At 42.7% G+C, this 14,644-nt stretch overlaps 1 protein-coding gene across 4 annotated transcripts in view; it reads left to right on the forward strand.

Annotated features, from left to right (window-relative positions):
- Window positions 1–5,151: 5,151 nt before the first annotated feature.
- The window catches only part of TRIM9 (tripartite motif containing 9), a 113,312-nt gene continuing 103,819 nt past the window's right edge, over window positions 5,152–14,644 (forward strand). The window contains exon 1 of one of the 4 annotated variants that reach the window (XM_059057165.2): window positions 5,152–6,192. In XM_059057165.2, the coding sequence (XP_058913148.1) occupies window positions 5,371–6,192 (822 nt within the window). In that variant the 5' untranslated portion in view covers window positions 5,152–5,370. The remainder of the gene's footprint in view (window positions 6,193–14,644) is intronic. The other 3 variants (XM_059057167.2, XM_059057166.2, XM_067028477.1) reach the window with 3 other exon arrangements.

A 14,644-nucleotide genomic window follows, 5' to 3' on the forward strand; every position in this document is an offset into this window, starting at 1 on the left:
TCTGTATCACAGTCTGGAAATTACCATTTCGTCGAAAGCCTGGTTGAAGGTAGGGCTCACCTCTTTGTCTGCCTTCTCTCAGGAATTATAACCCTACACTGTCTGTTATCTAGTGTCTGACAATAGTTGATTCCTATAGTTAATCCTGCTTTTTAGTCATTTATGGAAGGATTATTCCCATATGGGCAAAAGAGGGAATTTTGCCCCTTTAATTTGTCATGTAATAATGTGTTGATAGTTTACCTGACACTCAACCGTACTAAGATTCCTGGGGAAATCCTAAGATCCTAATCTTTTGCTACAGCGTTGAAATCTGTTTGCTAATATCCTACTTAGCATCTTTACATCTATTACTTAGGTGGTTTAGGTCTATAGCTTTTGATTTATTGCATTCTCTGTTAAGTATATTATTATATTGTGTTATTAAACTTACGATGGCTTTATAAAGTGGACTAGGGAACACTTTATATTGTTCTTTAATTTAGGTTATTTCAGTAACATTAAAATTACTTGTTCTTAAAAAGTTAACTAGAGCTCATCTGTACAACCATGCTATCCTTTTTAATGATAAATCAAAACTTAACCTTTCAAATCTCTTTTATGGAGGTTGGTCTATTTAAGCTTTCTACTTTGAAGGATTAATTCACTTAATACATTATTTTGCCAGGAAAATATCCATTTCTTTAAGTTTTAAAATTTGTTGTCATTGAGTTTCACATAGTACTGCCCCCAGGTTTGTTAATTGTGAGTTATATTGTACTTTGCATTATATTAATAGTTATATTTCTTTCCCAGGCCTCATAATACATGCATATATTTACTCTTAAGTGAAAAAGAAAAGATAATAAGTAATCCTTCCAACAAAAATATTCTATTTCTCACCTATCCTTTCATATTTTTTCTCTCTCCCCAATTCTGAGGTCCTCAGAATACTTTTACTTTCCCATCAGCTCCTTACGCATCTTGTGGACTCTAAGATTCATTTGTTATTTCGTTTAAAATCCTTCTCAAGTACTTTTCTTAGATGGAATATGTGAGCGCTGTATTCTCTAAATTCTTGCAAAATCTTTTTTTAACCTGACAATCAAGTGATCTCTTGGCTGGCTATAAAATACTTAGACGTCTTCTTTCACTTCTAGTAGGCTGTAGACTTTATTTCACATTCTTCGTGCCTTCAGGGCTGCAAAATAGAAATCCAATGCCAATCTGATTCTTTTCTTTTTATAATTAAGTTGTTGCTGTCTGAGAGCTTGTAGATGTTCTTTTTTCCTTGGAGTTCAAGAATTGTATCTGTAAGTGCTTGGGTCTTTTTTTAAAATCAATGTCACATATAATTCTAAAATCCCTTCAAACTGTAATCTTATATCTTATATCAGGAAAATTATTTTTTTCAGTTGTGATCTTTCCTCCATCTGTGCCTTTTCCTCTTTCTAGGATTCCTATTATTCACAAGTTGGGTCTCCTGGATTTATTCTCCAGCTGTTTTACCTTAATATAAGATTCATTAAATTTCCATCTCCCCAGATTCTCCTGCCTACCCTTTCCAAAGTATTAGTCCCATATTACTTGTAGTTAGAAACAGAATTTGAATAAGGTCATGTTCCAGGAGTACTAAATGGGCAAAACACTCTTAATTTACTGTAATTATTGCATAATTAAAAAGAAAAAAGAATATCAACAATAAATAAATATGTACGTTATTAAAGGATAGCACAAACATTACAAGTTTAAAATTAAATATTAATGGGTTAAGTTACCCCATTAAAAAAAGCTTCCTCAAAATTTCTTTTGAAATAGAACATCACCTCCATTACTTTCAAATAATGCGATTTTTACAAACCACATTCAGCGATATCCTTAATCACAAAATAAATACAGAATATTTTTATCGATTTGTCAGAGAATCTTAAAGTGCCAGAGCCTTTAATCAGCTCCTTTCATTGATTTTTTTCCCCCCTGTAACTAAGGATTGATGGCACTAGAAGATAACGTGGGGGAAAGAGACAGAATTCTTTCTCCTCTGAGTGTTCATTCTTTAGAATCAGAGACAGTTATGTTAATAATCAAGCATTGTAGTCAAAAGTAAATAGGAAGGCACCTAAATTTTTCATTGGAAAACACTTGTCTTTAAAAAAAATGGAAAAGCTGCTAGTACATTTTAAATTTGCTCAACTTATTGCTAAAGGACATCATTTGGGTGAATAGTAAGTCTCAGAGGCACTTTACACAAATGAGAACATCTGCAGTCACCCCAGGAATGATAAAATTACAGGGCTGTCAATCCTCGTGCTTCAGGGCATGGGCTGATCACCAGCTGGAAGAGAGAAGATAGTCGCTATAGTATATCTATAGTATCAACTACATTCAGATTTTTATTTCCTTTAAATACAACTCATTGGAGGGTTGTAAAGTACATTATGGCCAAATACTGCAACATGAGGGGAAAATATAAAATATTTTAGAGAAAAAAATTCAAGAAAATGCTAAACTATCAGAAAAGTTAAGCAGAATAAGCATAGAAGTTAAAAAAGATCATTTGGGGTATTTATCACACACAGAGCCTGACAGAGAGTAGAGCTCAGCAGTTGTTGAATGAATGAATGAATGAATGAACAAAGAAAGAAGTCCCAGCCTCACCAATATTTGACCTTCAGAACTTTGCTTATCCTCAGTTTACTCATCTTTAAAATGGGGATAATTATACCCATCTCTTCTTGTTATTACAGAGATTGAACTAGGTATGCATGTAAATAAATTAATTTACTTCCTGGAATGGTGTGAACACTAAACAAATGATAGTCATTTAAATCTCCTGGGTTTGATTTAGCTAATCCTGAGCAAATAGATCTAACAAATCATCTCAATATATTTCATATTTCATAGATTTCATATATATCTGTCACAGGTCTAGAGACTGGGAAGTACAAGATCAAGGTGTTGGCAAATTTGGTAACTGGTGAAGATCCTCACAGTGGTGGTCTTCTCATGGTAACCTCACACGATGGAGGGGGCAAGGGAGATTTCTTGGGCTACTTTTATAAGAGCACTAATCCCATTCATGAAGGCTCTGCCAAGGGCCACACCTCCTGATACCATCACCTTGGGAGTTAGGATTTCAAGATAGGAATTTTGGGGCGACACTTTCAATCCATAGCAGATGTTATACTGTGATAAGCAAAGTTCAAACTCATAAAAAGAGTAACAGCTGCACACCTTGAAATGTCCAAAGCACTGGCTCAAGGCTACTACAATCAGCCAAACGCATATAAAAGTCATTTGAAGGATTGTAAATTATGAGTGGTACTGACGCTCCTTTCTAACAATTTATTAATTATTAACTACTTGTTATTAGCAAATTCTCTTGGGACCTATAAATTAGATGTATCCTGCAAATAGATAATGTTCCAACCTCGAAGAAGTTCAGTGTTTATAAACAGAGTACATATGCCTTTGGATGCTCTGGACTCAACTAGTTAAAAGCCAGATTAAAAATAAATCACATAGAAATCAACTACACTCTAATAAATTTTTTTTAAAAAATCACATAGCATTTGTAATTAGCATAACTTAAAAAACAATGAAAACTTTTTCCCCCAAACAAAGATCATGTGCTGTTTTTATTGCAATTGAAGGTGGGAAAGATAACCTAGTTTACGGACTATTTCTCCAAGGGCAGGGTTATAAAAAGTCCTTTTTTTTCTTTTCTGCACAGTACATTGATTTAAATGAGCTGCATATAACCAAGTTATCTCTTTTTTGGAAAGCGGAAAATTGGAAGATTTGTTAAAACTTGGAAAGAAATTTTGTCATTTACTTCATGAATCACTCAGCAAAAACAGCCATGTGCAACTTCAAATAAGTTATTACCTCAGAATATCACTAAGTCACTTAACCTAAATATTAGTTTTTTGGATTTTCTTGTTTGCCATCATCAAATCAACAGCTCTGTAGGCAAGGGCAGGACCAATTATCTCCAGCGATGTTTGGGGAGAGGGAGAAGAATGGAGCTTAATATATGAGGACTAACACTAGAACTAGCCCCCCCCCCCCCCCCCATCACCATCACCTCTCACACTTCACTAGAAGAAACAGAAAGAACCCATCATTCTGGAAGCTGTGGTAGATGCTCGGGCCACATAACATTGAATAAAGCTATTTGGAGTCACACTGAGACTCGACAGTGACACAGTGATTCATCTACAGAGCTAGTTTACTAAACTATGGGCACTCAGAAATAAGCAACCCATTCCTGCCTCAACTGAACCAAAGGTTCTACTGGCCTTGTGAAAGCTCAGCCAGGTGCTGAGAGCCCCGGTGAGAGGACAGCTTTGGGGGGAGGGGGACTGAAGAGGGGACAGAAGCTCTTTTACATGAAGAGGGGATATAGAGACACGTTTACACCACAGGGTAAGAAGCCTCCGGGCCGAGCCTGAATTGAAAGCGTGAAATGAAGGGGGCATAGATTTTAACTAATATATTGAGCCTTTACGTGGGTCGCGTAGTTTAAATCTCACAGCAACACTAGGAAATCGATATTGTGAATCCCCTTTTATGACACCAGGACCTGGGAGAAAAAGAAGCGAGAAGGTTCCTGCCAGGCCTGCGCCGTCAGACCCCCGGAATGCAGGAGCGCAGGGGCCGGCTTCCGCGGGTTCCTGAGCTGGAGAATGGCCCGGCTGGGGTACAGAAACCTAGGCCTGGGTGAGGCGCAAGCAGCAGAAGAAGGTGGGGTCTCCCGCGCGGCGCAGCACTGGCGAGCGGAGATCGGCGCGGAGAATACAGCTGCAAGCCAAACGCAGACGCCGGCGACAGGCAACAGCCCCTCTGCCAGCCCCCTCGCTGCGGGGAGGGGTTTCTCACGACCCGCTCTTGGGCGACTGAGCCGGAGGTCGGAAGGAAGCGGAGCGAGGGATGAGTCATCCCGCCTAATCCCTCCTTCCTGGTCCCCTCGCCTCCGCACGCCGGCCCCCTCCCGAGATCATGCAGCCCGAAGCGAAGCCTCCCCTCATCCTCAGAATCCTCCACCAAACCCCCTGCGGCCTGCGGAGGAGAGGAGAAGGACGGGGCGTATGGCCAATGAGAGCTTCGCTTTCTCGCCCGCCGTCCAATAAGCCGCTGCTTTACAGGCTGGGGCGGGACTAGAGGGGCAGGAGGGGGCGGTCCCGGGTTGGCGCTCGGCGCCGCGGTTTGGTGCCTCACAGAGAGAGCGCCTCACGGGGAGTCGGCGCCTAAGCGACGCGGGAAGGCGCCACTGCCAACGCCACTGCCGCCGCTGCTGGCCAAGGTGCTGGACACGAGAGGCCGGCCGGCCACCTCGTCAGTTCAGGCTCCATTTGCAGCCGCCGCTGCTTCGCTCCCAGCCAGGTCCCCATGGAAGAGATGGAAGAAGAGTTAAAATGCCCCGTGTGCGGCTCCTTCTATCGGGAGCCCATCATCCTGCCCTGCTTTCACAATATATGTCAGGCGTGCGCCCGCAACATCCTGGTGCAGACCCCGGAGTCGGAGTCGCCCCAGAGCCGACGGGCCTCTGGCTCCGGGGTCTCCGACTATGACTATCTGGACCTTGACAAGATGAGCCTGTACAGCGAGGCGGACAGCGGCTATGGCTCCTACGGGGGGTTCGCCAGCGCCCCCACTACCCCGTGCCAGAAGTCCCCCAACGGCGTCCGTGTGTTCCCCCCGGCTATGCCGCCACCGGCCACACACCTGTCACCGGCCTTGGCCCCGGTGCCCCGCAACTCCTGTATCACCTGCCCCCAGTGCCACCGCAGCCTCATCCTGGATGACCGGGGACTCCGCGGCTTCCCCAAGAACCGCGTCCTGGAAGGGGTAATTGACCGCTACCAGCAGAGCAAAGCGGCGGCCCTTAAGTGCCAGCTTTGCGAGAAGGCACCCAAGGAGGCCACCGTCATGTGCGAACAGTGCGATGTCTTCTACTGTGATCCGTGCCGCCTGCGCTGCCACCCGCCCCGGGGGCCCCTAGCCAAGCACCGCCTGGTGCCCCCGGCCCAGGGCCGCGTGAGCCGGCGGCTGAGCCCGAGAAAGGTCTCCACCTGCACAGACCACGAGCTGGAGAACCACAGCATGTACTGCGTGCAGTGCAAGATGCCCGTGTGCTACCAGTGCTTGGAGGAGGGCAAACACTCCAGCCACGAAGTCAAGGCTCTAGGAGCCATGTGGAAACTGCACAAGGTGAGTCCTAAGAAAACCCACCCCTAACTCCCTGCGCCTCCGATCCTCCGGTTTTGCAGCAGACGATCCCCCTCTTCTACGCACATTGCCTCCCAAGTGGGGCGCAATGCAGGTGCCTCCAATATCTGCTTCCCCCGTCTGGTGCACTGCAGGAAGCGCAGGGTACCGTAAACGGTGCACAGGGGAGTTGAACCTCTCCAGAGAGTTGAACCTCTCCAGAGAGTTGTTTCGGGGATGCGTAGAGCGGGTCTCCCGGTGCACGCTGCCTGAGAGCCAGGCTTAGGGCGCCCCCTCCCCGCCGCGGGTGAAGCACTCGGCGGCCACCAGCGTGCGGGAAGGCGATGAGTAGCTGGGCCGATCCGCGGCTGTGCTCACGGCCGCCAGGGAAGCTCCAGGGCAGAGCCGGTTGTGGGGCTCCGGCCGTGGTCCCCGGGGAGGAGGTGGGCGCGGCTGGGCGGCGCGGACCGCTGGGTGCTGGAGCTGCTGGATAGGCTGGAGCCTGGAGTCTCAGCGGGGGCGGGGAACACGCCGCGAGCTGAATGCTGATAAGTCGGCTCTGGCCCAAGCCCAGCGGCAGCGCGGTAAGGATGCGGGTCCGGGTGCTTTGCGCACAAGAGGTGTGCGAATGTGGAGTGGGGTGGAGAAAAAAAAAAAAAAAATCCCATAGTCGCCATGGCAGCATGGCCTGAAGGCTGCGTCCCTGACCCTCGCGGAGGGGATCTGGGCTGGAGTAGCAGGACTGGAGGTTTCTGCGCGGTCGCGGCCTGAAAGCTAGGCAGGTGCATCTCCCAGTCTCCCAGGGTAACCCCCTCCTATCGATCACCCACACATCCATTTGTCCAGAGTCCGACCCTTTTCCTCACAGTCAGTAGTTGTCTGTGAAAATTTGGGGACACCTGTTACCAAATTTATCTTTCTGATGTCATTTGATGGTACCTCCGCCAAAGCTAGCCTCCAGAACAGGGCCTTTAACGACTTGTTAGGTGATGCCACTCCTCTGTTCAAAATCCTCCAATTGCCCCCCGCGTTTCATAGATGGTCCTTAAGATAGTCCACAAGGACCTCACATGACCTGTTCCCGCTTGGGCTCATCGCCCGCATTTCCTCCCACTCCCTCTGCTTCAGCCACGCAGTCCCTCTTGCTGTTCCTCCACCAACACCAGGCCCCTTCTGGACCCGAGGCCTTTGCATTTGATGTTCCTTCAGCCTGCATCTGAACAGTTCACTCTCTTGCCTCCTTCAGATCATTACTCAGATGTCACCCTTGCAGTGAGACCTTTCTGAACCCCTTGGTTCCCTCCCCGCTTTATTTTCCTCAGTAGTACTTACCACTAACTGGGATGCTATATATTTTAACTATCATGTTACTTTTGTATTTATCTATTGCCCCCCCAACATACACACACAAAATAAGCTTCATGAGGAAAGAGATCTTTATAATGTTATTGCCCACACTGCTTAGAAGGAAGGGAACCACTCTTGAGGAGATGTACATGAATTGGACTTTTACTTTTTAAATAATCCACTTAGTTGGGGGTGCAAAGGGCAAGGCAGGGGTTCAAGACTGTTGTAGGGAGGTTTTCATCACATCATTGAGTTGCAAGCCCCAGGATGAGGCAGGACAGTAGAGATGGTGTTCAGGCATCAGCTTTGCCCCACTCAGGGTTTCCTGGCATTCCTTGGAGACCAGAAAGGCTAGCCTTTGAGAGAGGCCTTAGGGTAAAGGAGGGGAACATTGGTATTTTATATGCAGCAAGAAAAAATAAAATAAAATAAACATCACCATATTCAGCAATGAGGGAGCTCAACTCAATACTGAATGGGACCCATGTTTACAGTCATTTATGTTCTCACATATAGTCTATTAAACTGTATTAGTACTGATGGAGAGACTTAATTCAGCACAAATTTGAGCTCCCCTCCTAGGCACATGCCACGATTTTTTAAACACTTCAGTTTGTTTAAATGATGTTTAATTTTGAAAGTTTTCAGAACTTTAGTTCATGGCCAATTTTTTCTTCATATTATGATTTCACTCTTAAACTGCTAACTATAGCCTATGTTAAATTGCCCTACAAAACTCTCCTTGGAACTAAGAAACTAATCACCTGTCTGGAAAAAGAACTTAGAGGCACATGCTAATTAGGATGGTCAAACCACTGCATTATTCTTCTGTGAAGAAGAGCCTATACTTTATCCATTAAGACCAAAGGCAGCCTTTAAATCTCCACCAAACCCCATGTAGATTTGAAACATTAAACCATTTGTTTTATCGGTAATGGACATTGTGAGTAGACACTGTGGTGTGGACAGGGTTGAAATTTGGATGTCTGCTATAAAAGAATAATGTAAAGCCCTTCAGACATGACATAAGTAGGCTAGGAAGGGAATATTGGTTCATTTTTTAAAAAGATTATTTCTTCTCTGATCTTTTGCACATTTTTTCAAAAAAGTAAATAGTTATATTTTTTGTTCAGTCAATATCAAGATTATTAAACTGACAATAAATATAAGGCAGAAGATGACAGATTTTAACGTTCACTTATCATCTGTTAGATGAACAACAAACATTATTCCCCCACCTTATCTCCTTAATATGGTAATGTGATAACGTGCGATTTTCTCCTATGTCTACTTATCTTCCATCCTCACAAAAAGCTTATGGGCCAGAATTTCTATGTCCTTCAAAACATAGGAGAGCAAAGAATTACACTAAGTAGTTCTCCCAAAATTGGGTAGTTTGTTATCCACACAAGTTATCACTAGACCTGAAAGTTTTCATTAATATTTAGTCATTTCCAGTGATAAAGAAAACCCTGTGAATAACTGTTTCCCTCAGAAAGTCATCATCTTACACATTTCAGACAAAATGGCTGAAGTTTATCTTTTAAATGGTATTAAAAACAACTGGTTGAAATTCATTAGTTGTCAACTGACTAAATTAAAATATGTTTCAGATATAGATGGCCTTCAAAATCCATGAAAAATAATGCAGGAAGTGGCCTTTAGGGCAAATATCTGGTGACACTTTTTATTTAGTATCAGCACTTGCTCTATTCCTTATCAAACTTAGGTTGGTATAAAGAATTGCTACTCACACAAAAAAAGATTTTGTAGACATTTTCATATAGGCAATTGGAACCATTATTATTACTTGGTAATTTTAGCAATTCATATTTCTAAATCTAACATTATCTCTGAATTCTTGGTGTATTTTATCAATCACTGAATCAGTAATATATTTGTAACCGTTCCTTTGTGTTTGTACTGTTGAGCAAGAATTTTATTTTCTTTTGTACTCTAAACACTGACTATTCATTCTGAATCTTGTCTCAAATGCTATTTCTCTCTTACCTTCTTTCTTTTAAAACAAAGATTTGCAAGTTAAACATTTTAAAATAAACCCTCAGTTACTATGCTTTCACCTTCAAAGCCTTCTGGAAAAAATACCTGCTTTGTAGTATGGTGGCATCTCATCAAATATTGGTATAGTAAATGTGTTATTTAATGTAACCAAAGTGGTGTTCAGTTTTATATATATATGTAAATATATATTATATTATTATTATATATTATATTATAATATATACATATTATTATATATTATGATATATTACATATATTATAATATATTATCTATATATATCAGCAGTAAATACAATATGATCTAGATGTCCATATGGTAAATATAACAGGTAACATATGTTCATGTTTTTAAATTCTTAAAAATTTACTTTTAGTATAATCAGAACATTCTGTGAGCAATGTAAATATTCTTACAGGTATTAAGGAGAATGTTACAGAGGAATGAATTGTTCCTCTTTGTACTGAGGCAAAAATAGAAGGAACTAGATGAGGTTCTGGGTTCCAGACCTGATACTGCCACTTACTTGCTGGTAATTTTAATCAAGTCTATAACCTCTCTGTGCTTCCTACACACAGGATGTAAAGCACCTAAAACTATATTTGTGAAAATATTTTGAAAAAGTAATTTAGATGTTTATAGCTTACTAACTTCAGTTTGGCAAAATAGAAAGTTTTTACATAAAATGGAAGTTATTGTCTCACTAGTCAACAGTTACTGCATAAAAATCTCATCCCCCAACTTGGGATAATTTGCTTGCTCCTTACAGAGCACAAGGTGCCATACAAAGGCTACTCTCTTTTTTTTTTTTGGTGGTACGCGGGCCTCTCGCTGCTGTGGCCTCTCCCGTTGCGGAGCACAGGCTCCGGACGCGCAGGCTCAGCGGCCATGGCTCACGGGCCCAGCCGCTCCGCGGCATGTGGGATCTTCCCGGACCGGGGCACGAACCCGCGTCCCCTGCATCGGCAGGCGGATTCTCAACCACTGCGCCACCAGGGAAGCCCAAAGGCTACTCTTAAAGGTGGCCTAAAAGAGTGAGCCAAATCCTCATGGATCCTCCGAGAATAGTCAGTTGAATTAACCCCAAGGAACAAGGACACACACAAAGATTTATTTGTATATTAAACAAAGGTATTTTGTTTTTCAATTACAAAGCTAAAATGATAACTGATATGATTCGGTTTTGAAGATATTATCACTTTTGAAGCAGCAGAAATTGTTCTTCCTCTATATACTATGAAAAGATGCTATTAACTGGAATTTCAGATCAACTCACAGTTTTCATAAAGTTAGAGAAAACTGTCACAGCCATCTGTCATTGGGTAATAAATATAATGCCCAGGCAAAAATTACCCTTGGGCTTCCCTGGTGGCACAGTGGTTGAGAGTCCGCCTGCCGATGCAGGGGACACGGGTTCGTGCCCCGGTCCGGGAGGATCCCGCATGTCGCGGAGCAGCTGGGCCTGTGGGCCATGGCCACTGAGCCTGTGCGTACGGAGCCTGTGCTCCGCAGCGGGAGAGGTCACAACAGAGAGAGGCCCGCGCACTGCCAAAAAAAAAAAAAAAAAAAAATTACCCTTACCATGAGTAAAATAAATTGCACTTCTCTCACCTAAGCACCTTTCAAAGTGTGTGTATTCGTATAACTTAGCCTTGGCACAGATGAGGCTAGAACCTATTATATGATAAATGTTTAAGAAAAAAATAGTTCTAAATAATATTGTTTTTTATCAGTTTTATCAGAGATTGTTGGTGGTAAGGAACAGAAACCCACTTAGGGGATCTCAGAGGATTTCATGGGAAATAAAAGCAACTCACAAGAAGACTGGAACTGGAAAGCTAGAGATTAAATTCACTTCTGTGTATCAGTCAGCTTGGACTAAGTTATGCTGCAGTAACAAAAAATTTTTTTGTTTTACAAAAACAAAAAATTAATTAATTTTCTAATTAAAGAATTAATTTTTAAAATTCTCAATGAATTACAACAATACCATATAACTTCTTACAATAACACTCACTGAAAGTCAGCTCTGGCCCTTCTCCACATCCTCCTTATTCTTGAACTTAGGCTGAGAGAGCATGTTTGGAACACACCAACCTTACGGCAGAGAGAAGGGAGCAGAGCAGAACCACTCAATAGCACTTAAAGTTTCCACTCAGACATTCCGTGTCTCTTCTGCTTACATTCCATTAGCTAAAACAAACCATGTGGTCAAGACTGACATCCGTGCTACAGGAAATTCACTCTTCCAACAGAGAAAGGCACCGAGAAGAGCCTTGTAGAGGAGGACAGAGAATATTTTGAACAAATAATACAGTCTGGCATATGCCTAACTCTCTCATGCCTGCTTCTCTCTCTGGATGGGCTTCCTTGGGCTGCACAAGGCCTAACATGACTCCTCCAGCCCCAATGCAGCATGACATTTCAGTTCAAGTATCCACTCTCATCTAACTACTGTCTCTGTATCTCTTAGGCCACATTTTGAAGTTTAGAGAAAGAATGTGATAGGCTCAGCTTGAGTCAGGGGTTTACTGATGACTGTCTAGGTCACAAGCCCACCCCTTTAGTGAGGTGTATTCAGAAGACTTGGGCAAGACCAGTGAGGCACTCACCTTGGGTGAAAAACATAAGGGGATACCAAATACTCAGTAATCAGGATAAAAAATATTGTAAGGCAATATCTTAAAAAAGAAAGATGAATACAAAAAATCCACAATGAGCAGAATATCAACATTTTAAATGTTGATCAGTAACAGTGCCATGCTGAGCCATATTGGAGCCTGAGTCTGAAGGGAAAATCAGTAGTATTGATCCTATCTTTGTTTAAGATTTTGCTCTTTTGTTCATTATGTATTTTGGGGCATTCATTTTTATTTTGAAAAATATTCCATTAAAATATTAATGTTGACTACTGAGGTTTTTTGGCACCCTTTTAAATTCTGCATCCAAGGAGAGTGCCTTACTCCCCTCAGCCTAGTCCTGGCCCTAATAAACAGACACTTGATACAAACCTGGCTCCTGGTTTCACTGTTCAACTGGAGGAAAGCCCAAGGCAGAATGCCTTTGTGAGCAGCAGGGCAGGGAGGCACTGACCGGCGCGTCTTGTACAGTCTAAGAGGAAACCATTCTGAGTGCAGAAGAAAGCCTTTTTGCTCTCCCTGGATCTTCTGCATTTTAAATACAGCACTAATTTCTTGAGATGCTTCAAAAGTGGAGCAACAGAGTTGATGAAGAAAAAGAAGACAGAAAAGGATAGAGAACACTGACAGCTATAGCTCAGTCCTTCCTCTCCCCAATAATGCTCCACCACCAAGCAGTTTGTGTGGTTATTCTTACTGCTATTATATATTATGGTAAATGTGGCCACCTAAGAGCAAAGTGATCCCCCACTTGGCTTGTGTATGAGTGGAGGGAGGACAGAAGGTGCCAAAACACAATTTTGCACTAACTTCAGGTGCCTCTTTAAAAGTACGTGATTGGGGGGCTTCCCTGGTGGCGCAGTGGTCGAGAATCCGCCTGCCGATGCAGGAGACACGGGTTCGTGCCCTGGTCCGGGAAGATCCCACATGCCGCGGAGCAACTAAGCCCGTGAGCCATGGCCGCTGAGCCTGTGCGTCCGGAGCCTGTGCTCCGCAACGGGAGAGGCCACAACAGTGAGAGGCCCGCATACCGCAAAAAAAAAAAAAAAAAAAAAAAAGTACGTGATTGGGTTGGGAGTGGGGGCAACCATATAGTTTCATTTCAATAATTCCATCTATTTGTTAGAAGAAAAGAGTGTATAGCAACCATAGAGTTTAGTGTTTTGTGTTGTTTATGTTTTGGTCTCATAATGGCAGTATCCTTCTTACTTAGTTAAGTGTTTCCCCATACCACCACATTCCTGCCTCTGCCCAGTCCTTGTGATTCTGGTGGGCTGCCAATCCAGTGCTCTGCCTTACCTGGCCAAGTGGGAGGGCATGTGATATAGGCCTGACCAATCGTCACACCCTGTCCCACTGGCCAAAGTGATTAATTCAAAAAATGAGCACATGAAGCAAGCCAATCCAATCAGAGTCCTCTTCTGAGGTTTATAGATACTGAATCAGGGACAGAAGAGCATCGCTTTCCTCTGGACTTGTTGCAGCTAGAATAAAAGCCAGAGGTGTCGGTGTCCTTGCCTCTTCCTCTTCCTCTTACATTAGTAGAAGAAAGTAAGGCAATCCCCAGAGTTACAGAGGTAAGAAACAGAGACTTCTGAGAACACTGTTGAGTCCCTGGAACCCTTCATAACCCCTTTCTACCCCCTCCTGCCTTTCCAGTACGTGAGTCAGCAAACCTCCCCCTTCTTTTTCTCTTTGGCTAGTTTGTATTGGTTTTCTGTCACTTTCAACTGAGATTTAGCACGTATAAACATTTGTATCTGAAGATACTAATTCTTATTTATTCTAAGTATTATCTCTAGAATACTGTAGTTGGAAGGCTGCATTCTGATGCCATAAATACAAAAAAAGCAGTTTTGATTCAATGAGGCAGAAATTATATAATATTTAATCTAACTCTGTCTACTCGTTGACCACTGTGTAATCTTCACTAGTTTTTGGCTAGTCTCCTCTATTCTTATTGAGAGATTGCTTACAAAGAAGCCTCAGGGATTTTTTGGTAACCAATTCTAAATTACTTGGCATATTTGGTGACGTTACGGTTAAGACCAACAGGCTGGACAGGGAGGTTCTGAAATCAAACTTCTGCCCAAAATCAATTTTGTTTGTTTTCAAAGGCAAGAAACTTCTGAAGGCATTCATGTTGTTTTGACCCATTCTCTAGGTTGGAATTTTTTTAAGTGTGTTCCCTCGAAGTTTCCATAATTAAATAAATTTGAGACTCTCTACTCTACACATGCTCTTGGTGGTCCACATTCTGCATTGTTATATCCATATACCAATCGATCCTGAAACAAAGAAACCTGCTTGGTTCAACCTAGAATTTTCCAAACTTATTTGACTTTGGAAACTCTTTTCTGTTTGTTCGTTTCCTTTTTTTTTCAGCTTTATTGAGACGTTATTGATGTATATATAAATTTAAGGTGTACAACATGATGATTTGATACAT

This window comes from Kogia breviceps, chromosome 3 (assembly GCF_026419965.1).
Source record: "Kogia breviceps isolate mKogBre1 chromosome 3, mKogBre1 haplotype 1, whole genome shotgun sequence".
In the NCBI taxonomy this organism is placed as follows: Eukaryota; Metazoa; Chordata; class Mammalia; order Artiodactyla; family Physeteridae; genus Kogia; species Kogia breviceps.